Raw genomic sequence first — 25589 nt, forward strand, 5'->3', positions numbered from 1 at the left:
TGGTTTTTCCTCTATAGAAAGGGACAGATATGTATAACAAACACAAAGCTCCAGAATTCCTGTCATTAACACCCATGTGTTTTCAAAGACATTTTATTTTCAATTCTTGTTCAGTTTAAAATAGGTTTGCACAAATTTGATGAAACTTTGTTATTCCACACTTTGCTAATGCAGGTCTTGGTGACTGTCTGTTTAATGGTATTGACATCCAATGGCTGCTCTATTGATGGCTATATCTTGGGAACATCTCGTCTGATTTTAATGAACCAGTGCATGGTAATTGTGTTATGAGATGTATTTTGCATGCAGTGAATATTTTTTATGGAACTGGCCTCTTTCACAGTGGTGTTCTACCTTTGGCGGTAATGCATATTATTATTGCTACTTTCTTTCCATGATATCGTCATAGAGGTATGTATCGTTTGTATAAAGCACAGCACAGCTCATTGTTCACCAAGTGGTTCTTGAGTGATGAATAAGTGTGTTTCATAGTTGGGATGATAAATACATACTCTCTCTAATGCAAGTTTTCTCTAATAACAAAATAGTCCATCATTAAAATGATCATTTGATCTTAATATGCATCACACATGTAGCTCACCAGGACCATCATATGTATTAAGAATAGAATGAATTTCTGTTTGTTGCCTGAAGGTGTGACTTCAAACATTTGCTTTTCATTTCTGCACCACCGTGGGTTAAAAGGCAGTTTATTTGAGATCTAGTCTGAATTTCAGGGGAATTGACCTGCTTATTGTTATGACTTGTTATGCTGTGCACAGGCAGTGTGCTACCGCTGGCTTGACCCCAGTGCTGTCTACAAGTGAACTGTACACTCTTACATCTCGTATGCCACTCTCACTCCCTTGATTTGCCCATTAAATTTAGAAGGAAACTTTTTCTAACAAGTTGTCTACCATGCAGTAAGTGAAGGTTAAACTTGGACTCTAGGCTCTTACCATTGGTAAATTGTGTAGTGTAGAAACCTTGTTTAAACATGGAACTGCCTTGTAGTGGTAGATTATCAGGCTATAATCGATAGTTTGGTCAGTCTTGAATTAAATTATTTTACCCCCGATTTTCTCCCCAATTTCGATTGTCCAATGAATGTTTCCTCATTTCAGCAATCCCCACACATCAGGAGAAGTGAGGGTTCAGTGGGAATCCTCAGATCCCACAACCTAGCCAGCTTCCTCTTTTACACCCAGGAACTTTAGAGCAGATGTCAGCTCATCCTGCACACCACGTGATGGTTGAGCCAGGACCAGTCTTGATCATTTATTGAACTGAACGATTACTGGCGATCATGTTACTGACGTAAATGGTGTTTGATCCTCTAAAGCTAAAAAGCATCAGCACCACTGCTTGTTCCTCTCTTGCTCTTTCATCTCTGAACAAACCGGCTAAGTGTCATGTAATTGAACTGGGAATGGGGTTATTTCAAAAATCCAACAAGCAGGAAGGAGTCATGAAAATGTACGTTAGAGAAAAAGAACAATGTACTCTAGGAATAACATAAGAACAATGTACTCTAGGAATAACATAAGAACAATGTACTCTAGGAATAACATAAGTTACAACAGGATTTAAAGTAATCGTAAAGGTCAAACAGTCGGTGCTGCTTTATCGGGGCGCCTTGGGAGAAGGAAAAATATCCCAGAATAAGGGGCTGTTCCAATTAAACGAGATGCAGTTGAGATGACCTTAGTCACACTTTTTTTTGTTTCTTAATGAAAAGTTAAAGGATCAAATCACATCACATTATGGTTAAAGTTAATACATCATTCAAAATACGAGTCAATTACTTATTTTTTTTTATTATTCCTAAACAAGATTACTTGCTGTTTTTTATTTCTACATGAAATGAAAAATAATGATATCACATCTTCTCACAAGGCGAGGCACCTGCGATGTTGCCAGCTTTCCTTGCAACAGCAGCCTGAGAAACCACAGGAGACTCGGCTCCCTAAAGAGTTTAACCTGGTTTATGCAAGTCGCAGCGTAATCACGTAGTCACTGCACTGCGCTAAGCAAACCTGTCTTGCTCTGAAAAACAATCTCCAGTCATCATTTGAAAATACATTATCCCAATTAAACAACATAAATAGCACTGGGAAGAACAGTCTCCCAGAGTTAAGAAAGTTTACAAATGAGAGGAGGCCATTCAGCCCATCTTGCTCGTTTGGTTGTTAGTAGCTTATTGATCCTAGAATCTCATCTATCAGCTTCTTGAAGGATCCCAGGATGTCAGCTTCAACAACACTACTGGGGAGTTGGTTCCAGACCCTCACAATGCTCTGTGTAGTTGTATCCTATTTAAGCACCAATCCTGATTATCAGTATCCCGATTAGGCAGTGCCGACTGTAATCATTTTTAGCAGGTAGAATATTTGAAAAGGCCATTATCATCCAACCCTACTGTCATAGCACCTGGAAATAATAATGAACAGTGAAATAGATTGTGTAAGAACGAAAAATCCAACAAGCAGTACTTAAATAAAGCAAATATATTTGAAAATAGAGATGTATAAATAAGTGCAAAAACAAAACAACAATCAAAATATTACGTGCTTGTATAAAAAAAAGTTACCAATACATGAATACAAAAAAACCTTCAAAATTTAAATACCACTAAAAAGCATATTATATATGAACATGTAAAATTCTCTTACTTAAAAAAAATAAAATCTGTACATTCTTCTATTTTCAGACAAACCTGCCTTTTTAATTGCATGGTGTGGGGTAGTTCTTTTCATAATTCTTAGTCAATGGTTCCAGGAATTTTTGGCTGATTTTCAGCCTTTTCTGCAGCTGTAAATTAAATTTGTTTTCTTTTTTATGAAATATTTCTGTATTTAATTCTTGAAGAGATGTTTGGATCTCATCAAACCCAAATTCAAAATATTTTCAGACTTGCGTTTTCCTCTCCTCTCTCCCAAATAAAGGAGATGTGGGTAACGGCCATTTGGAAGTAGCTGATAAAGAGCCTGTTTTGATTGGTTGATCAGGGTGGCTGATAAGAGCCTGTGGTTTTGATTGATTGGTTGGTCTGGGTGGCGGATAAGAACCTGTGGTTTTGATTGGTTGATCTGGGCAACAGTTTCCCAGGGATTCTTGCTGTGATGTCATTGCCGTACACTGCTGACGTAACGAGGTGAAGCACTTCAAGGCATCCACTGCACGGCTGCACGGAAATGACATCATGCAAACAATTGTTCTTTCATGTCGGAGTCCTTGCAGGACAGGAGCTGTACCTCCTGTGTAGCTTCAGGCTGTGATTGTCAACACTTTCACTCACCCGCCCTGAGGTGGCATCCAAATACATTTCACATTTTTACACAGAATACATTTTTTTAAACAAAGCTTACAGTGAATAAATCCAGTTTATATATAGTGGTTGTGTCTTGCAGGCTATGTTGGTAATGCTGTCAGTAAAATAACAGAAGGTGCTGTAGAGTGATACGAGAATACACCATGGTGAGGGTCCGTGTAAAGAGCGTTTGTCCACTCCATTTTAGATTTAAAAGTTTAAAGACGAGGTGATGATATACAAACCTCACCCAGTACAGCTGTGCTCCCCCTTGTGGTCAAACAGCTCACCACCACTCAACTGAGTGTGTAATCTGCCTCCTAGTAGTGCATCCGATACAGCAGGGCTTCCCAGCCCTGGTCCTGGGGACTCCTTATGTCTGCTGGTTTTCATTCCAACCGAGCTCTCAATTACTGAACTGAACCCTGAATTGAACTAATAATTTGCTTAATTAGACCGTTTTAATTGTTCTCAGTTCCTAAAAAGTTGCAGAGTTCAAGTTACTTATAAAATGTTATAGCTAACTTGCAATTGTTTTAAAAGCTGAAAACAAGTAAAAAGGTCTAATTAAGCAAAATATTTGTTCAATTAAGGGTTTAGTTAAGTAATTGAGAGTTCAGTTCTGATAAGAGTTCATACGCTTTTTGTTAGCTACTAAGAAAACAAACTGTTACTGAATTTTAGCGTAATTGTTTAAAAAGCTGCTCAGGTCAACTGTTTGAAATAGATGATGCTTTAAATTCAATAAAACAAAGACTGATTCCTTAACAAAGTCCTATGTGATCAGGTAACCCTGACCGTACAGAAAACTGGACTGGAAACTACAGTACCAGCTTTAGATGTTTCAAGTTATAAAATGAAAACACTGAATTGCTTGAAGGCGATGCATCCTGAAATAAAGACTTCCAGTAGACTGGATTTGTCCTGTAATCTTTGGCACATAGTAGTTAATCAAAGGTAGTCTCTGTCCTCTCAGTTTGCGTTACACCAATCTTGGAGACGCCTTGTTCGTGGGCAAAGCAAGCAGGTAACCTCCTTGTCCCACGGTGGTAGCCCTTCCTAGAATATTTGTGCCCATCGTTTACTGCCAGGATTCATTGATCTGTTGTGGATGTTTGTTCCACAGCAGCACCAAGTGGCCAACTGATCATCCTGTAGACACACAATTCCAGGTTACCCTTGTGTTGTGTGAGATTCTCCGGTGGTGGAATCCAGCGACGAGTGCCAGTGGGTTCTGGGCGGCTGCAGGGGGTCACGACCAGGCGCTGGTGCCTCTCACAGTGGAAAGAAGCTGGCCAGGTTTGCGATGACCATTGCCTGCCGCTTGGCTACGAACCCCAGCAGCCTCTGAGGCAGGGCAGGGGTGCCCAGGTCCACCTGCAGGGAGGGAGGAGAGACCAGGCTCAGCACTGCACAGCTATGCATGTACTCAGTGTTGACAATCTGTTTGTGTTCTCGTCCTAGCAGTAGCCCTTTGTAGTTCTGACTGCACCTTTTATTAAAGGGAGGGTTAATTCTCTTATCAGTTTCTTCTGGGCTAAGCCAAGAGGGTCATACAGCATGTCAAAGCTAGGTTAGATTAAGAGCTTGTTAGAAAGATGAACATTTTGTTTAGTTTTTTAACATCCTAATAAGAACAAGCAAACCAATTATTTGTATTTAACTGCGAACAATAACTAAATAAAATGATGCGTCAGCTGGTAGCACAGCCTCTGATTAGCACTAATGTTCCTCTACCACACTGTGCCTGTAAGGTATTGCTTTTAATATTTTCACACGACGCAAACACTCAAGATGGGTAAGACCAGATTCCACCTGTTCTTTCAACGGAAAGAGACTGAGCCCCCCGGGGGTGTACTGCACCTGGGTCATGTAGACGACCTTGGTGACCTCCTTCCTGTGCCGAGTGTCCGGCTGCAGGACCCAGGCACTGGGCAGCACCTCCCCTCGGACCAGCTCTCTGCCCGGCCGTGGCAGGGCCTCGTCGTACACGGAGCGTAGTGCCAGAACAAACTGCTCCTCCTGAGGAAACACACAGACACGCACACACAGCGGAATCGGGGTAAGGAGCTGACTGATATGCACAATAGTGATGCTCAAACCGATTACTTGGAGCAAGCTCTCGACAGGTGAGCGTTGTTGGTGCTGATTTCCCATTCAGAGTGATACAAGTGAAGAAACAGCTGCTTGGATTTGTGTGGATCGCTGTTCTCCACAGAGTACGGCTGGAGATACACGTGCAATTTTTTTTCTCTGTCAGTTCAACAAAATATTGACAACTGAATTTTGAAATGTCAAAGTAGAAAAACTGGACCAAACAGTGGCTGTGCCGCAGAAGTTCCGAAGTTCTGAGGTTCTTCAGTTTGTTTGTTGCCTCTGCAGATGATTTCCCTAAAATATTTGCTAATTCCTTATATTTGTCATCTTTTATTGCGGTGTCTGTATTCTGCACATCTAACAGCCATAACCACTGTCTATCATGAAAAAAAATACATCAATTCCAAAGTTTCCTCATGCGTCCACTTGTCTGTAGCCATACTTCTTATTTACCAAATTGAGAGTGGAATCAGGTGCTTAGAAAATGCAGTATCACTGGCTGAACACAAACAGCACGTAGACAGATTGTCAACTGATTTGTTGAAAATAGAGAAGTGGTTTAGCAGAGCAACTCGATTGCCAATCTAAATTTTTTTGACAACTCTCGTTTCGTTAGTAACATACCGTCAATTTTTATTGTCAATTTTTATTGCCAAGAAAAAATTGCTTGTGTGTCTGGCCTGTGAAACACTATAATGAGCAAACGCATCATTTGTGGCACAGCAAATAAAACAACTAATACAAGATATCCGTGCAGGAAAAGTTACTTTACCAGAAAGAAAATATCCCCTTCAGTCACTGTGTACCATGTTAAGTTTCTGATCTATGCTATATTTTATAATGCACTCTGTATATGCTTATATGAATTACAAGTATAGCATTATAAGTCTTGGCAGTGCTACTTCACATAGCCCATATACAGTTCACATAAACAGTTCTATTGTGTAGTATTCTCTTGGGTTCAGATCAGTACAGCAGTGTTAAACACTATATTCTATTGGGTTCAGATCAGTACTGCAGTGTTAAACACTATATTGTACACATGTACAAACGTACTGCCATATATACCATGTCAGGTTGCAAAACTACCTTCATTTAAATCTGAGGAAGTGTTAAAGAACAGGTTACGTTGTGTCATCTAAGACACAGGGTGGCAGCCCTTCAATCCCCACGCTGGTGCTAAAGGAGCAGGAATGGGAGCTCCGGCTGGAGGGGAGTTTGGACTCACCTGCTTGGACTCTGCACTGATGCAGCAGAAATCCCGAGGCTGTTTAAGGCAGCAGAGCGAGGAGTCCATCACCAGGTACACTGGCAGCAAGCACAGGAGAGTCAGCAGGTATCAACACACAGTCAGGTACAGCAGGTATCAACACACAGTCAGGTACAGCAGGTATCAACACACAGTCAGGTACAGCAGCATCAACACAGTCAGGTACAGCAGCATCAACACACAATCAGGTTCAGCAGGTATCAACACACAGTCAGGTACAGCAGGTATCAACACACAGTCAGGTACAGCAGCATCAACACACAATCAGGTACTGCAGGTATCAACACACAATCAGGTACAGCAGCATCAACACACAATCAGGTACAGCAGGTATCAACACACAGTCAGGTACAGCAGCATCAACACACAATCAGGTACAGCAGGTATCAACACACAGTCAGGTACAGCAGGTATCAACACACAGTCAGGTACAGCAGGTATCAACACACAGTCAGGTACAGCAGCATCAACACACAATCAGGTACGGCAGGTATCAACACACAATCGGATACAGCAGCATCAACACACAATCAGGTACGGCAGGTATCAACACACAATCAGGTACAGCAGCATCAACACACAATCAGGTACAGCAGGTATCAACACACAGTCAGGTACAGCAGCATCAACACACAATCAGGTACAGCAGGTATCAACACACAGTCAGGTACAGCAGCATCAACACACAGTCAAGTACAGTACTGTTAACTGTCAGCTAATTATCCTCTTTTGAGCAATTTATGCACTGATTGGGAAATTTAAGAGCAACAAATTTCAGCCCAAAAGAAGGCAATGGCAACTTTACATACACGTCTGTAAATTAAAACCTTAATTTTATTGGAATAACATTTTTTTATTATATGGCAGCATTGCACGCATGTTTCTAAGTGTTCAGTGGCTGCCTCCAGTGAAGCTGAAAGTGTATTTTCATGCACTCTGCTCTGTCAGGCCTGTCATACAAAGAGTGCCAGTGAAAGTACACTCAACTTGAATAGAGGCAACCACTGAACACTTAGAAACAAGCCTTAATCTAAATAAAAAATAGATGATAACCAGATGTTAGCATACTTCATCTGTTGTTATAGAACATTTCAAATACTTTGTCATTGTAAGTGTGAGATCACACTCAGTGAAACTGTAAGTGTAGCTGCTACTAATAGGGTCCAATGGGGACGGGACTTCTGATATTGCTAAGGCCTTGATACACTGATTTCAATGCGATCAACGGCTTGCGTTTGGATTGGGCTGAATCGCAGCCAAGCAATCGCTGGAAGTGAAAGTATAAGTGAGTTCAATAATGGGGTTAGAAGATTCAGAGAAAGAGCGAGCGTGAGAAACAGTAGCGGGTGGGGGTATGTATATATGTTTTTATAATGTCTTTAAATTGCCCGGCTCAATCGGTTGCTATTGGGTACAACTGATTTCATGGTGTGATAATGATGCAATCGATCCCATTGAAAGTGCTTGTCTCACCCAGCTGAACCCCGCTCTCCACGCTGGTTACCCGTGCTGTTTTAATGGCTCTGTCGTAGAGGTGTGTCTTGGAGTGGTCTCTGATCAGACACCACACGCTGTGCAGGGGCTGCTCGATCACTCCGGCACACAGAAAGCCATGCTTCGTGGGGCTCGGGAACTCCTTGTAATACGCCAGCACCCCTCTCTCTGTGCTCTGGTACCTGGCACACAAACACACACACACACACGTACGTCTTACTCACAATGTGGGGCACTCCATTCACAATCATTAACTGAAAAGCAAGTGGCTGAAAAAAATAGTTTAATTCTGTAAATAAAACACATCAATATTTTCATTGGTTTATAATAGCAATAATACCCCATGACAATCTGCCAGAAAACAGCCCATTATCTCTGCTAATTCCCTCTGGTACTTTCTTCCCACTTGGATAAGATGTGCTGTATGTAAAACTAAGATTTTTTTATGCATGTGTGTATGAACCCTTGACAGTTATCCAAGCTGAAGGCTAGTCCTGTAATGAAATGGCTCTGTGATAGAGGACCCAGCAAGCTGAAGGCTAGTCCTGTAATGAAATGGCTCTGTGATAGAGGACCCAGCAAGCTGAAGGCTAGTCCTGTAATGAAATGGCTCCCTGATAGAGGACCCAGCAAGCTGAAGGCTAGTCCTGTAATGAAATGGCTCTGTGATGCAGGACCCAGTAAGCTGAAGGCTAGTCCTGTAATGAAATGGCTCCCTGATAGAGGACCCAGCAAGCTGAAGGCTAGTCCTGTAATGAAATGGCTCTGTGACAGATGACCCAGCAAGCTGAAGGCTAGTCCTGTAATGAAATGGCTCTGTGATAGAGGACCCAGCAAGCTGAAGGCTAGTCCTGTAATGAAATGGCTTTGTGATAGAGGACCCAGCAAGCTGAAGGCTAGTCTTGTAATGAAATGGCTCTCTGATAGAGGACCCAGCAAGCTGAAGGCTAGTCCTGTAATGAAATGGCTCTGTGATGCAGGACCCAGTAAGCTGAAGGCTAGTCCTGTAATGAAATGGCTCCCTGATAGAGGACCCAGCAAGCTGAAGGCTTGTCCTGTAATGAAATGGCTCCCTGATAGAGGACCCAGCAAGCTCAGATTCTCCAGACTCACCTCCAGCTCGCTGCTGCCTTGCCCTTCAGCAGGTTCCCCAGGTCCCCTTCCGAGGCAGCCTGGATCTGAAACACAGGGCTCAACTTCTCACTCTGTGATCTTTAAACTTTACTGCAGTATATCATCCATTCACTGTCTAGTGGAAAGAACCCACAATAAACAAATCTCCCAGTAGCCAGTTTCACATCACTCATCATATCAACATGTATACAGTAGCAGACAAAAGTACTGGCACCCTACACTTAACATACGATCATTCAAGAAAGCATGCGAGATACAAGCATTTACTGAACATTAGCCACTAATAACATGACATAGATACTACATTTCTGGTAGTTTAACAAACAACCTTTATAAAAAAAATTAAAATAAAAAGCACTTTACAATTTCAAACATTTGTTCAAAAGTGTTGGCACCTTTACATTGAAAATTCAATTGAACCCGATCCTGCTCTGATGTTTATTTATTTATTTATTTATTTATTTCTTAGCAGACGCCCTTATCCAGGGCGACTTACAATCGTAAGCAAATACATTTCAAGTGTTACAATACAAGTAATACAATAAAAGCAAGAAATACAATAACTAAATGTTTAGGCTTGTGTTGCCTCAAGCTGGTATAAAGAGTACACAGAATATAGTGCACCTACCTCAGCTGTAGCACTGGCTACTGTGTGAGCGGCTATTTCTTGATAGGATGCTGACGCGGAGGAGGCGGAGCTAATGGAAGGGCCCTTCCCCCTCGTGCCTGAGCTGTGGGCAGGTTGCTGGCTTCCAGCTGGAACGTCATGGTGATTGGAAGAGGCTTCAGAACAGACATCTGGTTAAGAAGTGCAATAGGATTAGCAGATTAATAGAAGAGGCACACCATAGTGAGAAAAGAGCAAGCGAGGAAATCGTATTAAACTCATCAGAGCAGGCTGACTGAGCATCTTAAACCTGTAAATACTCCCAATTAGCTTGTCATTTTAAGCAATTATGTCCTTTCTAACCTTTAACTTTCAGTGTACTTTATTATTCTCTACTAGACAGGATGTATTGCTGGCATGTTTAACGTCCTTCGGATGAGAAGTAAAACCGCAGGCCTAATGTAAGTGATCCTGCAGCAGCAGTTGTGATGCATCGTTCACCCCCTAGTCTCCAAGTCGCTTTGGATAAAAGTGTCTGCTAAATGACTCATTAATAATAACCTATTATTGTTTAAAGATGGCACTGACCTAGTAAGAGTAGGAAAATAACCTTAACATGAACAGAACTGCACAATGGGCCTACACAGGATTCGATACACATCATAAGGATGTGGCAATGGCCAAGTTATTTATGAGAAGATACCCCATGGTAGGAGAAACAACTCCCATAGTAAATATGACATCATCAGTCGTCACTCGCAGGTCACATTCCCATCTTGTAGCCCCTTGTCTTAAGAAACTACAGTGACAGCTGCACACTAGCTCGTCCACGTGCGGTGAAGTTCCTCACCGTGTTCTGACAGACACTGCCGTTGCAGGGCAGGCCGGCCCCTTGCTCCAGCCCTGGACTCCTCTGTGACCTCCGAACCCAGCTGAGGATGCAGAGAGAGGAGAGTTAAGGGCACAGGACACCTCTGTGGCTACATATTTCCAGAAAAACACAAGGAAACTTGATCCAAAGCTGCAGATCACTAGATTGCACTGGCTCTCACCATCATGAAATCACTTCCGAAATGTTTTATAAAAAAACTAAATGATGTAGAAAAAGGCTGTAATTGTGTTGCTGGGCGCTGTGCTCCTACCTGCAGAGTGGCTTTGCTGCCCCCTGGTGGTGCAGTGGTGTTGCTGCTGTTGTACCCGGAGCTGGGCCCTGAAGATAGGCTGAGGCAGGAGTCGGTGCACAGGGTGCTGGTGCTGACCCGAGTCCTCAGCCTCAGCTCTTCCTGCGGAGGGAGGGACATGGAGCGGGGTTTAGAGACAAAGAACAATACAGACTCCTCTCTCATGAGCTGAAAAACTGACAAGAAACCTGTCTCAGCAGATAAACACAAAACTATAGTTTTGTATATAGCACAATTACATACACAAGCACGCCTTCCATTTTACCTGAATAATTCAAACAAGCTTCTGTATAACATTCCCTTATAAAATGTTTAAAAAGACAATTATTTTCTTCTTGACGTTTTCTAAGCTCCCATCCCTGTGCTCAGTATTGAATGTGTTTGAATTCAATGCCAACCCAGCATTACATTAAACATGCCTTCTGCCAACCCAGCGAGGTGCGAGGTCTGTTATAAAAAAAGCAGAAAATGTTTAATAAAAAGATGTATGATGTTAAAACATGGTGTATACTATACTGTTACTGATATACACCTAATTGAGTGTTTTTATTAATGTGTATCTGTAATAAAACAAAATGCTGTCCATGGAGAGCCCAGTGCATGAACCCAGACTGACCTTGACGAGCTGTGAGAGAGCCTGCTGCTGCAGCCGCCTCTTCTCCTGCTCCGTCCTCTCCCTCAGCCGGTCCCTGGCCCGCGCGATCTCCGTCCTCGCCTCCTCACGCGCCCTCCCATAGTCGCGGAGCAGCAGCTCGATCTCCGAGGGGGTCTGCGCCAGCCACTTCTTGGGCTCCTTAACCCTGCAGGCACAGATGCACCAATCATCACAGAGCATCTTTCTGACCGATTCATTACACTGGATGAACAGGTCAAGCTGCAATTATTTAAAGACAGATCCAGAACAAAGATGAGAAGGGTTATCTGTAACATTTTAGTACAGGGATTCACTGTAAGTAACTATATACAGCCATATGCATGTTATTAATTATGCTATTAACAGTTAAAGATTACAGTAACACTGGATTCATGCTATACCATGTTGCAAGACTGTTACCGCCTACAATATCATATGATTCATAGACATATTAGTGAGCAATAACACATGATAAAGCAGCAGAGAAGTGGGCTGCATCAGTACAACCCACGCCTTCAAGTGTGTTACTGCACTTATTAAATGGCTTTAATGCAAATCAGTCCCTGTACGCTGGCGGTAGAGGACTACTAATTGTAGATATGCAAATATGTTTAATTATTTATTTAATAATATACTGCAGCTTTAATGTATTGCTCTTCTGAAAAGGAAAACTAACACACTTTAATGAAACTGCCTACTTGTATCGTCTTATACAATAATCCCACTCTGCACCTTTACATTTTAAACGCCACCAGTCCTCCAGACTCTCAGAGTGGCAGTGGCCTGTTGCTTGCTGGGAGCCACTCATAGTAAACACAAATGCAACTGTATTTCGATAGACACTACTGTAACGTTGTTTACCCGATTACTTCTTGAACGGGCAACTTTAAAATCTGAACCTATTTTATTTTATTTATTTATTTAAAAATACGCGATCCCTTCGTAGTTAAGGTCCAACACAACCTCTCTGAACCGCAGTTTTAGAAACGGTCTCAAGCCCGAGGCTTCAAAGGCGGAGTCACTGCGGCCGACCACACCGAAACATCGTGTTCTTAAAGAAATCACATCCGAGGAGATTGACTGTCATTTAAAATCTGTACGATTCCTGACGTGTCAGACGAAGAATTATGAATAAAGCTGAATATCTATGTGGCCTCCAGCTCTTAATCAGCAGCTGCAATGGGGGTGAATTTCACTTTAGAAAGCTGTGGACCCAGGTGTGCTTTGATCTTAATGCATGGAATGACATGAGGTCTCACCCACTGGTTGTACTGTTTTAACAATATGGGTTAGAAATGTCAGCAGCCAAGCAGAACGCAGGACATTTTCAAGCCATTTGATAACCCCAAAGAACAGATTTCTAAAGGGTTACCTATATGGATATCTCTATGAAACCGTGTATGATCAGAACTGTACCTGTGTCTGATCTAGGTTTAACATGTCTGCACATGGCTCTAACTAAACAATCCTGTCCATACCTAACTGTGCATGAATTGTACTTGTCCTCTCTTGTCCACGGTTGTCTCTTGCATTACCTACTTGTATGGTAGAGGTCTGTTCTGATTGGATCTGCCAGTATCTGGACCCATCTGTGCTTGTTCATGTATATTTCCTGTGTATTTCTAATGCCAACGGTGTGTCCTCCCCCTACCTGGTGCTCTTCACCACGCCCTGGCGAAGCTGCTGCAGGTACTCCCTGCGCTTGCTGGGCAGGTCTGGGTCCCACGAGGCAGGTTCTCCCTGGGTCCCTGCACACAGCACTGGGTGTTTGTTGGGGCTCAGACTACGCGCTCTCCTGCAGCTCTGCAGCCGCGCCTCCCTCTCCCGCCGCAGCCCCTCGATGCTCTTCATGTGCCTGGGGACAGACAGCAGCACAGGGTTTGTACAGTACATGATCTGCTTCCCCCATTGAGGGCCAGCAAGATAAACTATATAGTGAAAGCCCTGCAATGTTGTAATGAATTTGAGAAGTCATGTCCCCTATTAGTACTACACTTGTAACTTTGCTGAGAGAGTAGACCTCACACTCAGAATAGAAATAACAAAACATAAGCAAGTTCTATAAAAATAAATCATGCCTATTATATGTTTTTTGTCTGCTATTTATTTAGATTTAATGTCTCTTACACTTTTGTATGACAGACCCAACAAAGTGTGACACCACAAAAACACTCTCAATATGATTAGAGGAAGCCACCTAAACAGGAAACATCATTTACAGGAACAGATTGTAAAACTGGGGACTATTAAAAAAGGTTCAATACTGGTAGAATGGCTGTTTGTTAAATCACACCCTCATAGCCTGGTTTTAGTTGGGGGCGGGGGGTCACAGTATATTACATCTTATTTCTAAGTGCAGTATTATCTTTCTGTCTTTAGGTTTCCTTTTATTTCGTGATATACATCACAGCATAAGACCTTTGGAATCCGAGGCTTTAGTTTAAGTTGCCTACCTGTCATACAGCTGCTGTTTAATTGTCACTCCATCTGTCTCCTTCCCCGTCCCCGAATGCAGCTTGAGAAGGGTGTCCGTCTCCCCTAGCCCATAGTTCAGCTTGGCCTCAGTGAGTTCCACGGTCAGCTGATGAGGGTTCATCTCCAAACGGACTCCAGACATAATCTCAGCACGCTCCCTCCTCAGTTTCTCGATCTCCCTCATCCTTTCTCCCTCACATGCCCTAAACTCTGAGTCGTTCTCCATCGGCTCACCTTGAGACAGCCTCTTCATCTTCTGTGTCTGAGATCCACTGGCTGTCCTAACTGCAGCGCTGCTTAAAAGAGAGGGCGGGCGGAAATGAACGCCTGACCAGTTGCTGAATTTGTTGTGCAGGGGTAGATCTTCAGGCACCCTGCATTTGCCGTGGTTATGAGAAGACGTTTGTGGATCGTCAACTATCGGGTTTATATTAAGGAGGACTTCCGTGTTGCACTCGCTAGGAGCTACCGATGTTGCATCATCGTTGTCTTCCTGAAGTTGGACGGTCATCTCACTCACTTCAGAAGGTTCAAAAGGATAAGGATCAGGAGACTGATTGTGACAGCTTGCAGATCTGATCCAGCCCTCACAACCATCAGAAGCAGTTAGGTAGTGTGCTGCATTAGTCTTGCATGGGATCCTGATTGTTAAAGAGCCTTCATGGGTCTGTGTGGAAGTGTTTTCCTGAGTGCTTATTGCTAGGAGCTCATGTGCGCTCCGTATCTGAGCAGATGTAGCACAGTCTTGCAACCTGCTAAAGGTGGAAGAACAAGATCCAGGGAGGTGTTGAACTGAGGAAGATTTCCTGAGATTTATTTCTTCCGAGCTTGACTGCCAGTCCATTTTCACTGGTATCTGCCTCCCACTCCTATCCACAAAATATTTGGTTCCAGCTGAATTATGGACATCTTCCATGCTAGAAGGCACTGGCTTCAGGGGATAACTTTTTCTCCCCCTCATGCGTGGTTCACTGACGACGCTAACTTTTCCAACATCAGCCACAACTCTGTCGGTTGTCCTGCTAGTTGTAATGAAACGGTTGTCTCTTTGCAAGCCATTTTCTGACTCTGTCAGCTCACGGTGACTGTCTCTTGGCTCCTGGATGCCATACCTAAATGTAGATTGATATTTTCTTTGTCCATCTAGGGAGTCTTCTTGGAGTTCTGGGTTCTCCCCATCTGTGAGGCACTGGGTGGACTTGCTTCTGGCAACAGGACTACTTATTCCAGCCTCCAGCGTCAAAATGGGGGACGTAGCACGATCCACCATTTGAACTTGTTTAGAATGAGCTTTGGCTTTGCTGGACAGACTGCAATCCCTATCAGTGTCTCCCTCCTGGAACACCTGGTTTTCCAGTCTAGAGAGCTGTGGACTGCTAATGGAACAGCCCCGAACCAGGTTACTTGGGGAAATGCTTTGCCCAGGGAGGCTGGAAGGAGACCCAACAGAAGAAAGTCCAAGGATGATGGGGGCGCTATTCTGATCCAGAGATGGTGTTGAAGCTCGAACACAAACAGGGGAAGCATCTGCAGAATGGTGGGATTCAAGAGATGTCTGCAAAACACTTGCATTGCCAATCCTGAGGTCAGGCATGCTTTGCATCTTAACAGTTGCCTTTTTCTTCCTCTCCAGTAAGGTTAATGTGATGTCCTTATTCTCCTGAGATATGTTTAGAATATCAGAACCAACCACTTTGACTATTACATTGACTTCTTGTGGTCTCTTTGTGTCCTCGACTGGCAGGTGTTGTTTGATCACCCTGACTGCCTGGTACAAATGATCTGTCTGAATTCCAACATCCACAGATGTCTGAGCGCAGCTGTCCATCGTTCTCCTTCCGTTCGAAGGTATGTAGTTATGTAAGGAATCCGGTGTATTAGACTGGAATGGTCCGATGGGCTGCAGCTGGGGATCCCCAGCTCCCAGGCTGTGGAGGTTGCCCAGAAGATCTGAGGTGTTGTGAAGCAGCTGGGAGAGATGGATGGACATGTTCTGCAAGCTTGCCCATGATGTAGGTCGTTGAGCCACATTTTCCTCAACTTCTTTTCTGGAAACAGGAACCTGTGTACTGCTGCTTCTGTGCCGGTTTGCCTTTCTTTGTCTCGCCTCAGCTGATGTCTGGGTGCCCTGGTCACAGGTCACAGTTAGGGTAACTTCAGATAACGACTTTACTGTTGACTTTGGTTCAGAAGGGTACAGTAGCATTATTTCATCCACTTGAACACTGCTGTTGCCATGAGCTCCTGGGGGAATCTGGTAGGAAGACACCCTGCTCTCTAAATTCAGTGCATCTCTGGGTCTAGGGTGGTTATGCTGGTGGGAATTATACTCTGTATCAAACGAATCTTGTCCCTGGAAGTCCTCCACACTGCTTAAAGTGCTGGAAATCGCTCGTGCATTGGCATAAGAGCTCAAGTGGGAATGTAAGGGCGAGTTCTGAACGTTCAAGCCGTTATCCACACTGGAGCATCTCGTTACTCTCTGGTTGCTGCCATCTTGGAGAGGTGGCTGGCAGGAGATGTCACTAGCACTTCCAAACGCGTGATGCTTCCAGCCAACTCTGCTGGTCTCTTCCTGTCGCCATGGGTGGACATAGGGGTTGATGTCACTGGAACCAAAGTGCATCATCTCTTTCTCATCATGCATGCCTGAGGTTCCTTCTTGAGGGTGGCATCGCTCTTTCCTGGAAGACTGTCTAGAGTGTCTCCTGTGGTGACTGAGAAAAGGAACTTGAGCTCCTTCTTCAGTACTGTGATGGGTCATGACCTGTGCACCACTGAGACGTGTTGTCAGAGGCCCTGAACTTGTGCACTCTGGGTCTTCGTTGCATGATGTCTTTGTATTCTTCTTGAAAAGTTTTCCTTGAGGGCTTGGTGATTTAAGATTGGTTTTGGCATCCTTTAGGGCACCAGGCTGTAGATAATGTGTATCATCATCTGGGGGCTTTGGAGATTTGCTCAAATGAAATTCCCCATTAGACTGAGCATGCATCCCTCTGAAGCCTTGATGGAAGTTAGCAGTGGATTCAACACCATGTTCAGCATCAGAAGGCAACCCAGCCATTAATAGGGCTGATAACCTGTGCTTCTGTGAATATGCCCTGTGCTCTTCATTGCTGTTTTCTAACCTGGAGTGTTCACTGTGCCTGTTCCCTCTATACCTGGGTGAGGATGCTGAGGGTCTGTCTGGAGATCTCCTGAGATGCTCGCCACTTTGTTCCTGAGATGAGCTATGTGTTGTGTCTTGTGAAGTGGAGCTGGAAGAATTATAACTTTCTGAAGAAGGTGGTTGTTGTTTTCCTCTTCTAAGTTTTTGTTTTTTCTTCTGGTTCTTGTCCACATTTGCTCTGTCTCCATTATCCCAAAAGGCTCCCCTGTCATCTGTACTGGAAGAGTCTTCCTTTGCGGGGTCACTAACAGTGCACTCGAGGTCTTCCAGTGAGTTGCTTCTGTGAACGGAAGATGGGGCTGAGGTTGTGGCCACTCCATGGCTTCCAACCGTCGCCCCACACAGAGTAGGGTATTGGATGTGTGTGTACGGAACTGTAATGTTCCCATCAGCTTCCAATTCTCGATGTCTCTGCGTGGCTTGTTTCTCAGTTATCTTTTGTTGCACATGCATCTCCCCTAATGCTTGTGGGGAAAGCGTTGTAGAAAACACAGGGACATGGTTACTATTGAATTCAATGCCAGCGGATCTTTGTATTACCTGAATATCAACACTGGCGGCCTCAACATCTTTAGCACTGTTCTCTTCGGCCATTAGAAGCTTTATGAACCCCACTGCGCTTGTGGAGGCGATTGAAACGTTGCCCCTCCTGTAATCCTGAGTCACAGCTATTTCTGTTAATACTGCGGCTGGAAGATCAGTTTGTCTCTGCTCCTTGGAGGAGGACAGATTCAGAACACCTTGCTCTCGGGATTCAACTCCAGGTGTTCCGCAGCTGATTTGTTTTTTTCCAATTCCTTCGGATGAGTTCAGAGCAGTTGATATATTAACTGGTCCTTCTTCATGCTTACTCCCAGCAGACTTGTCTGTTAATGTGGGATTGTGCTGCTCTTCTGAGCAAGTCCTTTGAACAATGTGTTTATCCTGGCCTTGCAAACATTCAAGTAGGGACAAACTTGGCTTTTCAGTGAAATACAGAGGAGTGCCTCTGAGGTGTGTGGTGGACTTTAACGGATTGTTTTCAGGTTGGGCAGCTTTACTCGCTGGTCTGTCATGAACTGCTACGTTGAGTGGTGTTGATTTTAAAAACGCAGCATTGGGTTGATCATTGTGGTTATTGTTGGGGGTTTGAGGAGTAATATATACTGTTGTATATTCCTGGCACTCTTTGGGGTTGACTATCAGAACTTTATCTCTGCTTGCCAGTTCCTCTTTTCCCTCTTTTTGACCCTCACATTTGCACACCCCTCCTTTTAGTGCAGTAGACTGGACACCTGAATGACTAGAAGCAGTGTTCTCATTGTCTCCCTCCTCAGCAATGGCTGCACTGACAGCCAGGGATGTCTTAGACCCCTTTTTCAACCTTCCAGCAAGTGAAATGAGAGATTCTGGTGCTTTGTTCTGGTCGGTTTCACTGCCAGAAAGTGCTACATCTGTAGAATCTTTAAGCAGTGCTGCGGTCTCATGAAGCTGTTCTAATTGTTCATGTCTTTGCTGGTAGGCTTTGTCAGACCCAGCCTCCAATGGCCTGTGTGTTAATACCACATCAGAGACAGTCTGGATTGCAAATGCACCTTCCCGGTTTAAACTGACAGGAGGGTCTTTCTCAGACGGAGTTCCAAATGCCAAACTTTGATCACTGGATTCAATTCCTCTGCCCATCTCCGTATCGGATCTAACTTCATGCACGCTGAAATGTGAAGTCTGTAAAACTGAACTTTGGATTTGGTTCATTTTGTTGAAATGGGTTGATCTTTCAGGTACATACTGGACTGGCTGACCATGCTGAACGGTCCAGTTAGACATCCTTATGTCAAAATAATCTTGGGCACCAGGGTCCATCTGTATTTTGTAGACCCCTGGGGTTGTAGTTTGGGAGTCTTGCTGTGAAGTAGCTTTCATTTTTACACTCTCCTTAAGCCCCCTTTCTGGAGGGGAGTATTCCTCTTTGGATGGTCTGGAAATGTTTTCCAAGTAGTTCTCCTCTGGTTCTGGCTCTGTGACGTCTTCCTGATTTCTTCGGTCTCTGTAATTGAATGCTTCACTCCCTACTGCATGAGAAGAAGGATACAGACTGCCCTCCAATGAGGACCTTTTATTTCCATGCTGATTTTTACTCCATTGTGGAAACCCCTTGGCACCAGCATCCTGTGTCGCCATACTTCTCTCCTCCGTAGATAATGGTTTATTGCATTCACTGTCTAGTGAAATATGTTCAGTGTCAGTTGAAGCAGCCTCAGTGTTTTTGCTACATAAATGGTCATACATTATCATTTTTGTTCTCTCCATTTTCAAACTAGTTTTATCGCTTGCCCCTGCTCTCTCGTGGCTATCATTTGTCCCCGCCACTAAATCAGCACCATCTTCTGCTATTCTAGGAATGTGGGTGCTGTAATGGCATTGTTTTGTGCCTATCATTCCTGAAGTCATATTATCCGAAATCTGAATGGCAGAACCCTCCACTTCTCCTGGGACAACTGCTTCTATTTCTTCAGATTCTTCCTCATACACAGCAGAGTGGCCAGTATCTCCAATCTGTGCATACTTTAGTCTTTCCATACTACTCTCCCTCGTGTTGCACTGGCTTGTACCAGGGTAGATTTTTTGAGCTTTAGTCTGGGCAAAATATCCTTCCTTATTTCCCCCTGTCTCTCTCACTCTCTCGTGATTCTGGGAGCAGAGTGGAAAGCGGGACTGTTTTTTAGAATCAAGGCAAAAGTTTGCCATGTCAATTCTGACATAGCTGTCTTTCAGAACTGCTGGTTTGCAAGTATGCAGTTGCTCAGGATTCAACAGAAAGCACAGCCCTTCTGAAGCTGCACTGAAGTTTGGGGGCGGAAGCTGTGGTGAACCGATGAGAGTGTTAGATCCTGGCCTTGCAGGTTTTTCTGTAAGATGTTTACTAATTAAAAGCTCTTCAGTTGTATTACCCTTGGAATGAGTTTCTGGAAATTCTAAGCTGTCACCTCCAGTGTTTTCAAGCCAATTCGTTGATGACATCAGGCCAACATCATGGTTTTCCATATGGCCAGATGTCAAGGGAACATCATCTGCTGCAATAAGGGATGCACTGGAGTCCTCTTCTGCCCCATCCCTTTCAGTACTGGTTCTGCTTTCAGCATTCTTGTCTCTGGGAGTTGCGCTGTTTGTTGCTTTGAGTATGCTAAAGGTGTACCTTTCTTTGGCACCAGTTGTGGAGGAGACATCCAGGACCAAATGAGAAGCCTCTGCACTGTCATTGCAAGCTTGCCCGTTGAAACTACCTCCAGGAGTCCTGGATTTCATCATGGATTCGGAGACACACTTCCCGCAGTGCCCTTCTCCGATACTGCTTTGTGTTCCTTCCACTTTTATTTTCAGTAGGCCATTTGTTCCTTCAGTGCAGACCTCAATGGGCCAGCCTTGTAAACCTTTTGGAATATCAGATCTAGTCACGTGGTGTGGTTTATCAGTTCTTGTGGCCAGTGTAGGTCTGCTGTCTCTCTGTGGGCTCATGTTACCTTTGTGCATGAATTGTAAGACCGCTTGATTTGTGTCAGTGGAATTCAATGTTCCTGCTTCAACATCAGCATGCTGTTTAGGATTCCTCTCATTTATTTCATGTACATCTGCTGCTTTTCTGTCCTCTTGGTTTGTATGCAGCAACCCAGTGTGGTCTAATTTAGATTCTCCTGAAGGTATGGGACTGTACCTAGCAGAATGATGATGCTTTCTGACTTTACTGTTGCCGAGGGCATCAGCTACTTCATTCTCTGTTTGATTTGGAATGACTGCTGCTTTTCCCCCTTCTCTAATGGTGCTATGCCTTTCCTCTACATCAAAGACACCACTATCTCTATGGATATTTGCTTCATTTGCAACCTTTTGAACCTCACTTTCCCTGTCCTCATTATTACCACAGTCTGGCACATCATTCTCTCTCACTGCAGAGCTACACTGTGCACTTTCCCCCGTTGAGATTCTCTGAACCATAGACCAGCTATCTGCTTTCTTCCCTTCTTTCCCCTCTCTTCGAACTGCTTGCTGGTTTCTCTCCACTCCCCCTCTAGGTCTCACATTCTCTGTGTCCTCCAGTCTCACTCCCTCAGCAATGTTTATTCTCTCTCCTGCTTGCCCAAGCTCTGTCTCATCACCACTCTTCTCTTCCTCCCTGCTTTCCTTAATAGCTAAATCAGAAACGTGGCTTTTACATGTTGGTGCTGTTAAATGGACATTCTTTATCTTTACAGCGCATATGTCTTTTCTAAATTCAGATGGCTGGATTTGCTTTTTGATAGTATCTTTCAGTACACTGGGGTCAACTTGAATGGTTTCCCCAGAAAGCTTGCAGACCTCCACACTGACATTGTCACTTGACCCCTCATTGAAGCCTTCATCAGTCATGCCAGTTCCCAAACTGCCTTCCCCTATTTCTATTCCTCTTTCTTTCTCTTTCTGTAATGGCTCTGGGTCAGCATCCAAACGTGGATTGGTGCTACGTACAGTGGTTCTCTGATCCGACACTTGGACTGAACTGCATTCAAGCTGTGTTCTGTCCATTAGAAGTTTGATATCATTTTGAAGCTCTGTGGCTACGCTGTCTTTCCTCTGCCCCACTCCCACTCCCACTCCTCCTGGAAGCCTAAACTCATGCCTGGAAAGCAATGAGGATTTATTCATGCTGGATTTGCCTTGGTTTTCTTCCACCTCAGCACCTTCTAAAAGTGTCTGACAAATCAAATCCCCATCCTTAGTCTTGGGAGTATCCACATCCTTGACTGTAGTGGCACTTTCTCTGTCAGTCTGTTGCTTCAGATCTCTGTTTTCCTCAATAGAAGAGTTCACTTGCACACTCTTTAAACCCTTTTCTTCCCAAGTTGTCCTCTCTGGAGTGTTTGTCATGTCTGAAACCTCAGCTCTAATGCTGGTACTGCTGAATTCTTCAGTGGGTTGGCCTGTGTTGGGCCTGGCTATTTGCTGTTCTTGCAGGAAATCTGTTTGCATTGTTGTACCACAGTTTGGTTCTAAATTTGGAAAGCCGTTGTTCTCGTTCTCAGCCGAGGGATTCAAAATCAGCTCCTCAGTATCTCCCCCAGCTAAACTAAACTCCTTTTTCTCGTTGGTGATTCCAAGGTCTGGGACCATGGCTGGATCTGCAGGGGAAGTTTCAAAAACAGCAGCTTGTAAGCTGTGATTCCTGTTTTTGTTCAGTAAAGTTCCTGCAGAACTCTCCTTGTTTGGAATCAGCATGCTCCTCATAGTGGGGTGGTCTTCCGACAGTGCTTCTGAAGAGGTGTAACCACGATCTTTCCTAAATTGGACTGACAGAACCTGCAGATTGGGTCCGGCACTGGGACAGGTACTGCCTGAAATGCAGGTAGCCTCGGCCTTCACGCTGTGCTTTAAGTCTCCAATAGCACGGCCGCTCTTAGTCTCCTGTTCTGAGAAGGATGGAGACGTATCAACCCCATCTTTTTTCACACCTTTGTCTAATGAGTGTTGGGTGTTAACTGGCACCAACATTAACTCTGTTAGCTCTTGAATTTGTGCAGCAGTTACAGAGGCACTGGATAAGTTGCTGTCTCTGATTATACCCTCCTCCTGTTCATTAATGCAGACTTCTCCACTGGATACACTTTTGTTCTGCTCTGCATGAATGTGGGTCCCTTCCACTACAGAAAGGCTCTCTTCAGGATAACCCAGCAAGAAATGGTTGCTATTCTCTGAGTCTGTAACCTTGCTACCAGAGATAGCTGGATGATTGTCTGGTGTAGTCTGGGGATGCTCAACCAAGTCTGGCACAAAAGTGACTGGGAGGCTTTTACTCCTACTGGTTGGTGATGGGCTGTTTATGTCCTGCTTTCTTCCATCAAGATGGTTGAAAACTGTTGAACCAGGAGACCTAATCCCATGTGATATAGGAGCCTGGCTTTCCACCTCTGCCTCGCTTCTCAAGCTACATGATAACGTGACAGCCAAACAACTCTCAGTCCTCCCAGCATCTGAACCGAGTGTGCTGGATTTAGCAGCACTGATAGCTGCGATGGGCTGTCCATGGTGAGCCTTGTTTTCAACACATGTGCCATTTAAAATCCAGTAGTTCTTTTCACCTTGGCTCAACTGCTGGTTTAAGTTACTGATGTATGAGTTTGTTTCACTTCTTAAACTTTCTAGTCCTTTCCCTGTAGCTGACAGATCTGGGTTGTCTGCTAACTGTTTTGATCCGTCAACCTTACTGGGGGTTTTGAAGAGAGTCTGTTTTGTATAAAGCCCTTGGCTTTTATTCAGCGAGTCTTTGAGCATCCGGGGACTCTCAGATGACTCACAAGAGGACCATGCTTCAGTGAGAGACAGGGAAACTGCTCTTTCTCTGGAGTGTGTCTGAACAGAGGAAAAAGGATCTCCCAAATGAGGACTATCATCCATTACAGGAGGGCTCGCCAATGTCCCCATTTCCTTTCTCTTCTCTTCACTCCCCATGTGTTGTTTATGCAGCACTGTGCTGTGCACATCTTGTGTTCTAGGGCTCTGGAGCTTCCAGTAAATCTCAGCCGGAATCTCATCTGAAGCTCCAGAGCCCTGGGGTGAGTGGTCTTCCATTTCTTCCTCCTCACCATTAGCCAAGCTATCTAAAGAGACGCTCCTTCCCCACTTGTCAAGCCAGTTTCCAGGTGAACTGGGGTTATGAAACAGCCTTAATCCCTGCAAGCTTTGTGCTGCCACCTTGGGTGAATGTATAAGCTTCTTTCCACTCCCAGTCCCTGCCAGGGAGTCCTGAGACATCTGGCTGTCATCTCTCGCTCCATCACTCAGCTCAGGCTCAGCTGTCTCCTCCTGCATTAGCTGTTCAGTCAAGGCTTTGGTGTAGGCCGAGGACAGGGAATCCAGCGAGGACAGATTGTCAGAGTCTGAGGATTCACAGTCCTCTCTATCTTCCTCCCAGCCGTCCAGCAGCCTACCAGCTGTCTGCTTGATCCCATCGCTCAGGACTTCTGCGCTGTGCCACCTTCTCTCCTGGCTGCAGCCGGCTGTGGACTTGCCAAGCTGGTCCAGATCCTCAAAGGACGAAGCCATTTTGATGGGACGCTCCTTCACCGCACTCCTTTCCAGGCTGCAGGACAATCTGGTGGCTGCCTTATTTGAACTTTTAGTTGCTCTCCCTGCCTGACCTGAAGGGGGTTTTCTAAACATCCCAGCTAGGACGGTTTTAATTCCCGGGCTAACGGATTGAGAAATCAGCATTTTTATTCGTTTTAAACATCTATTGCTTTTTGCAGAGCCCTTTGGTTCACTTGATGATTTTCCCAGAGGTTTTGATCTTCTGCTCTTGGATGCAGTCCTGTCTTTGTTCTTGGAGTGATCTGAAGCACTAGAACTTGGCTGCTGGGATTCGTGTATTCTGTGTGTAATTGCGGCGGTGGTGGTGCATATTCTGGGTTGGTCTTTGTTAGGCCACGTGTGAAAGTCAGGCCCCTTCAGGTTCTCCACTGAGCCTGTTTTGTGTCTTGAATGGCGACAATCTCCTATAGAAACTCTTGTCCTCTTTCTAACCCCTGCTGCTGGAAGACATTCCTCTGATAGACATTTCCGAGGGATCCGGGTGCACCAGTGGCTGGACCAGGCAGATGCTTCAGGTGATTTTTTCTGCTTCAGGAAATGACTGAGGAGAAAAGGAATGAGAAAAGAAAGGCGTCAACCAGGTAGGAACCTTGAAACAACCAAGAACATCTTCTAGGAAAAAGAGTCTTAAATAAATCTACCTTTTTTGAAGTAGATACACACTTTACAGTGTGAACTAAATTTTAGTTATTTAATTTAAACATGCAGTAACTGGACAATATATTTGAGCAACACTTTTTTCTGCACCCGATGACCTGACAAGTAAGCAGTGGATGCCTTGGCATGTCCATGACAAATGTGCATTGGAAAATTATATTCATTTAATCATTTTATAACATTCTTTCCTATATAGACAGAGAAGATTGCAATTATGGGCATTTATATGAACCAATGGAATTCATTTCCACAATGACATTCATTGCGGATTACATGTATTGACAACACTGCAAGTCTGCCTGCACCTCTGGCATTGTGAAGCTCCCCTCCACTCTATCTGTGAGATGACTAAGCCTCTAGATATCCCCCAATTCTGGCAGCGCTCCATCAGGCCTCACTATGTGGTGGCGCTGTGAGAGTATGTCCCATTACAACTACAGTATCTGTATGTCTCACAGTTGAT

At 44.3% G+C, this 25589-nt stretch overlaps 1 protein-coding gene across 2 annotated transcripts in view; it reads right to left on the bottom strand.

The window, feature by feature from the left end:
* Window positions 1-1481: 1481 nt before the first annotated feature.
* LOC117422397 (uncharacterized) overlaps window positions 1482-25589 on the bottom strand; it is a 103006-nt gene continuing 78898 nt past the window's right edge. For both annotated transcript variants that reach the window (XM_058987234.1, XM_058987233.1), the window contains exons 24-34: window positions 14181-25010; window positions 13379-13582; window positions 11710-11893; window positions 11055-11195; window positions 10763-10844; window positions 9934-10103; window positions 9285-9349; window positions 8151-8353; window positions 6636-6715; window positions 5174-5332; window positions 1482-4687 (exon numbers count right to left, since the gene is read on the bottom strand). In XM_058987234.1, coding sequence (XP_058843217.1) covers window positions 4586-4687; window positions 5174-5332; window positions 6636-6715; window positions 8151-8353; window positions 9285-9349; window positions 9934-10103; window positions 10763-10844; window positions 11055-11195; window positions 11710-11893; window positions 13379-13582; window positions 14181-25010 — 12220 coding nt within the window. In that variant the 3' untranslated portion in view covers window positions 1482-4585. The remainder of the gene's footprint in view (window positions 4688-5173; window positions 5333-6635; window positions 6716-8150; window positions 8354-9284; window positions 9350-9933; window positions 10104-10762; window positions 10845-11054; window positions 11196-11709; window positions 11894-13378; window positions 13583-14180; window positions 25011-25589) is intronic.

This window comes from Acipenser ruthenus, chromosome 15 (assembly GCF_902713425.1).
Source record: "Acipenser ruthenus chromosome 15, fAciRut3.2 maternal haplotype, whole genome shotgun sequence".
Classification (NCBI taxonomy): Eukaryota; Metazoa; Chordata; class Actinopteri; order Acipenseriformes; family Acipenseridae; genus Acipenser; species Acipenser ruthenus.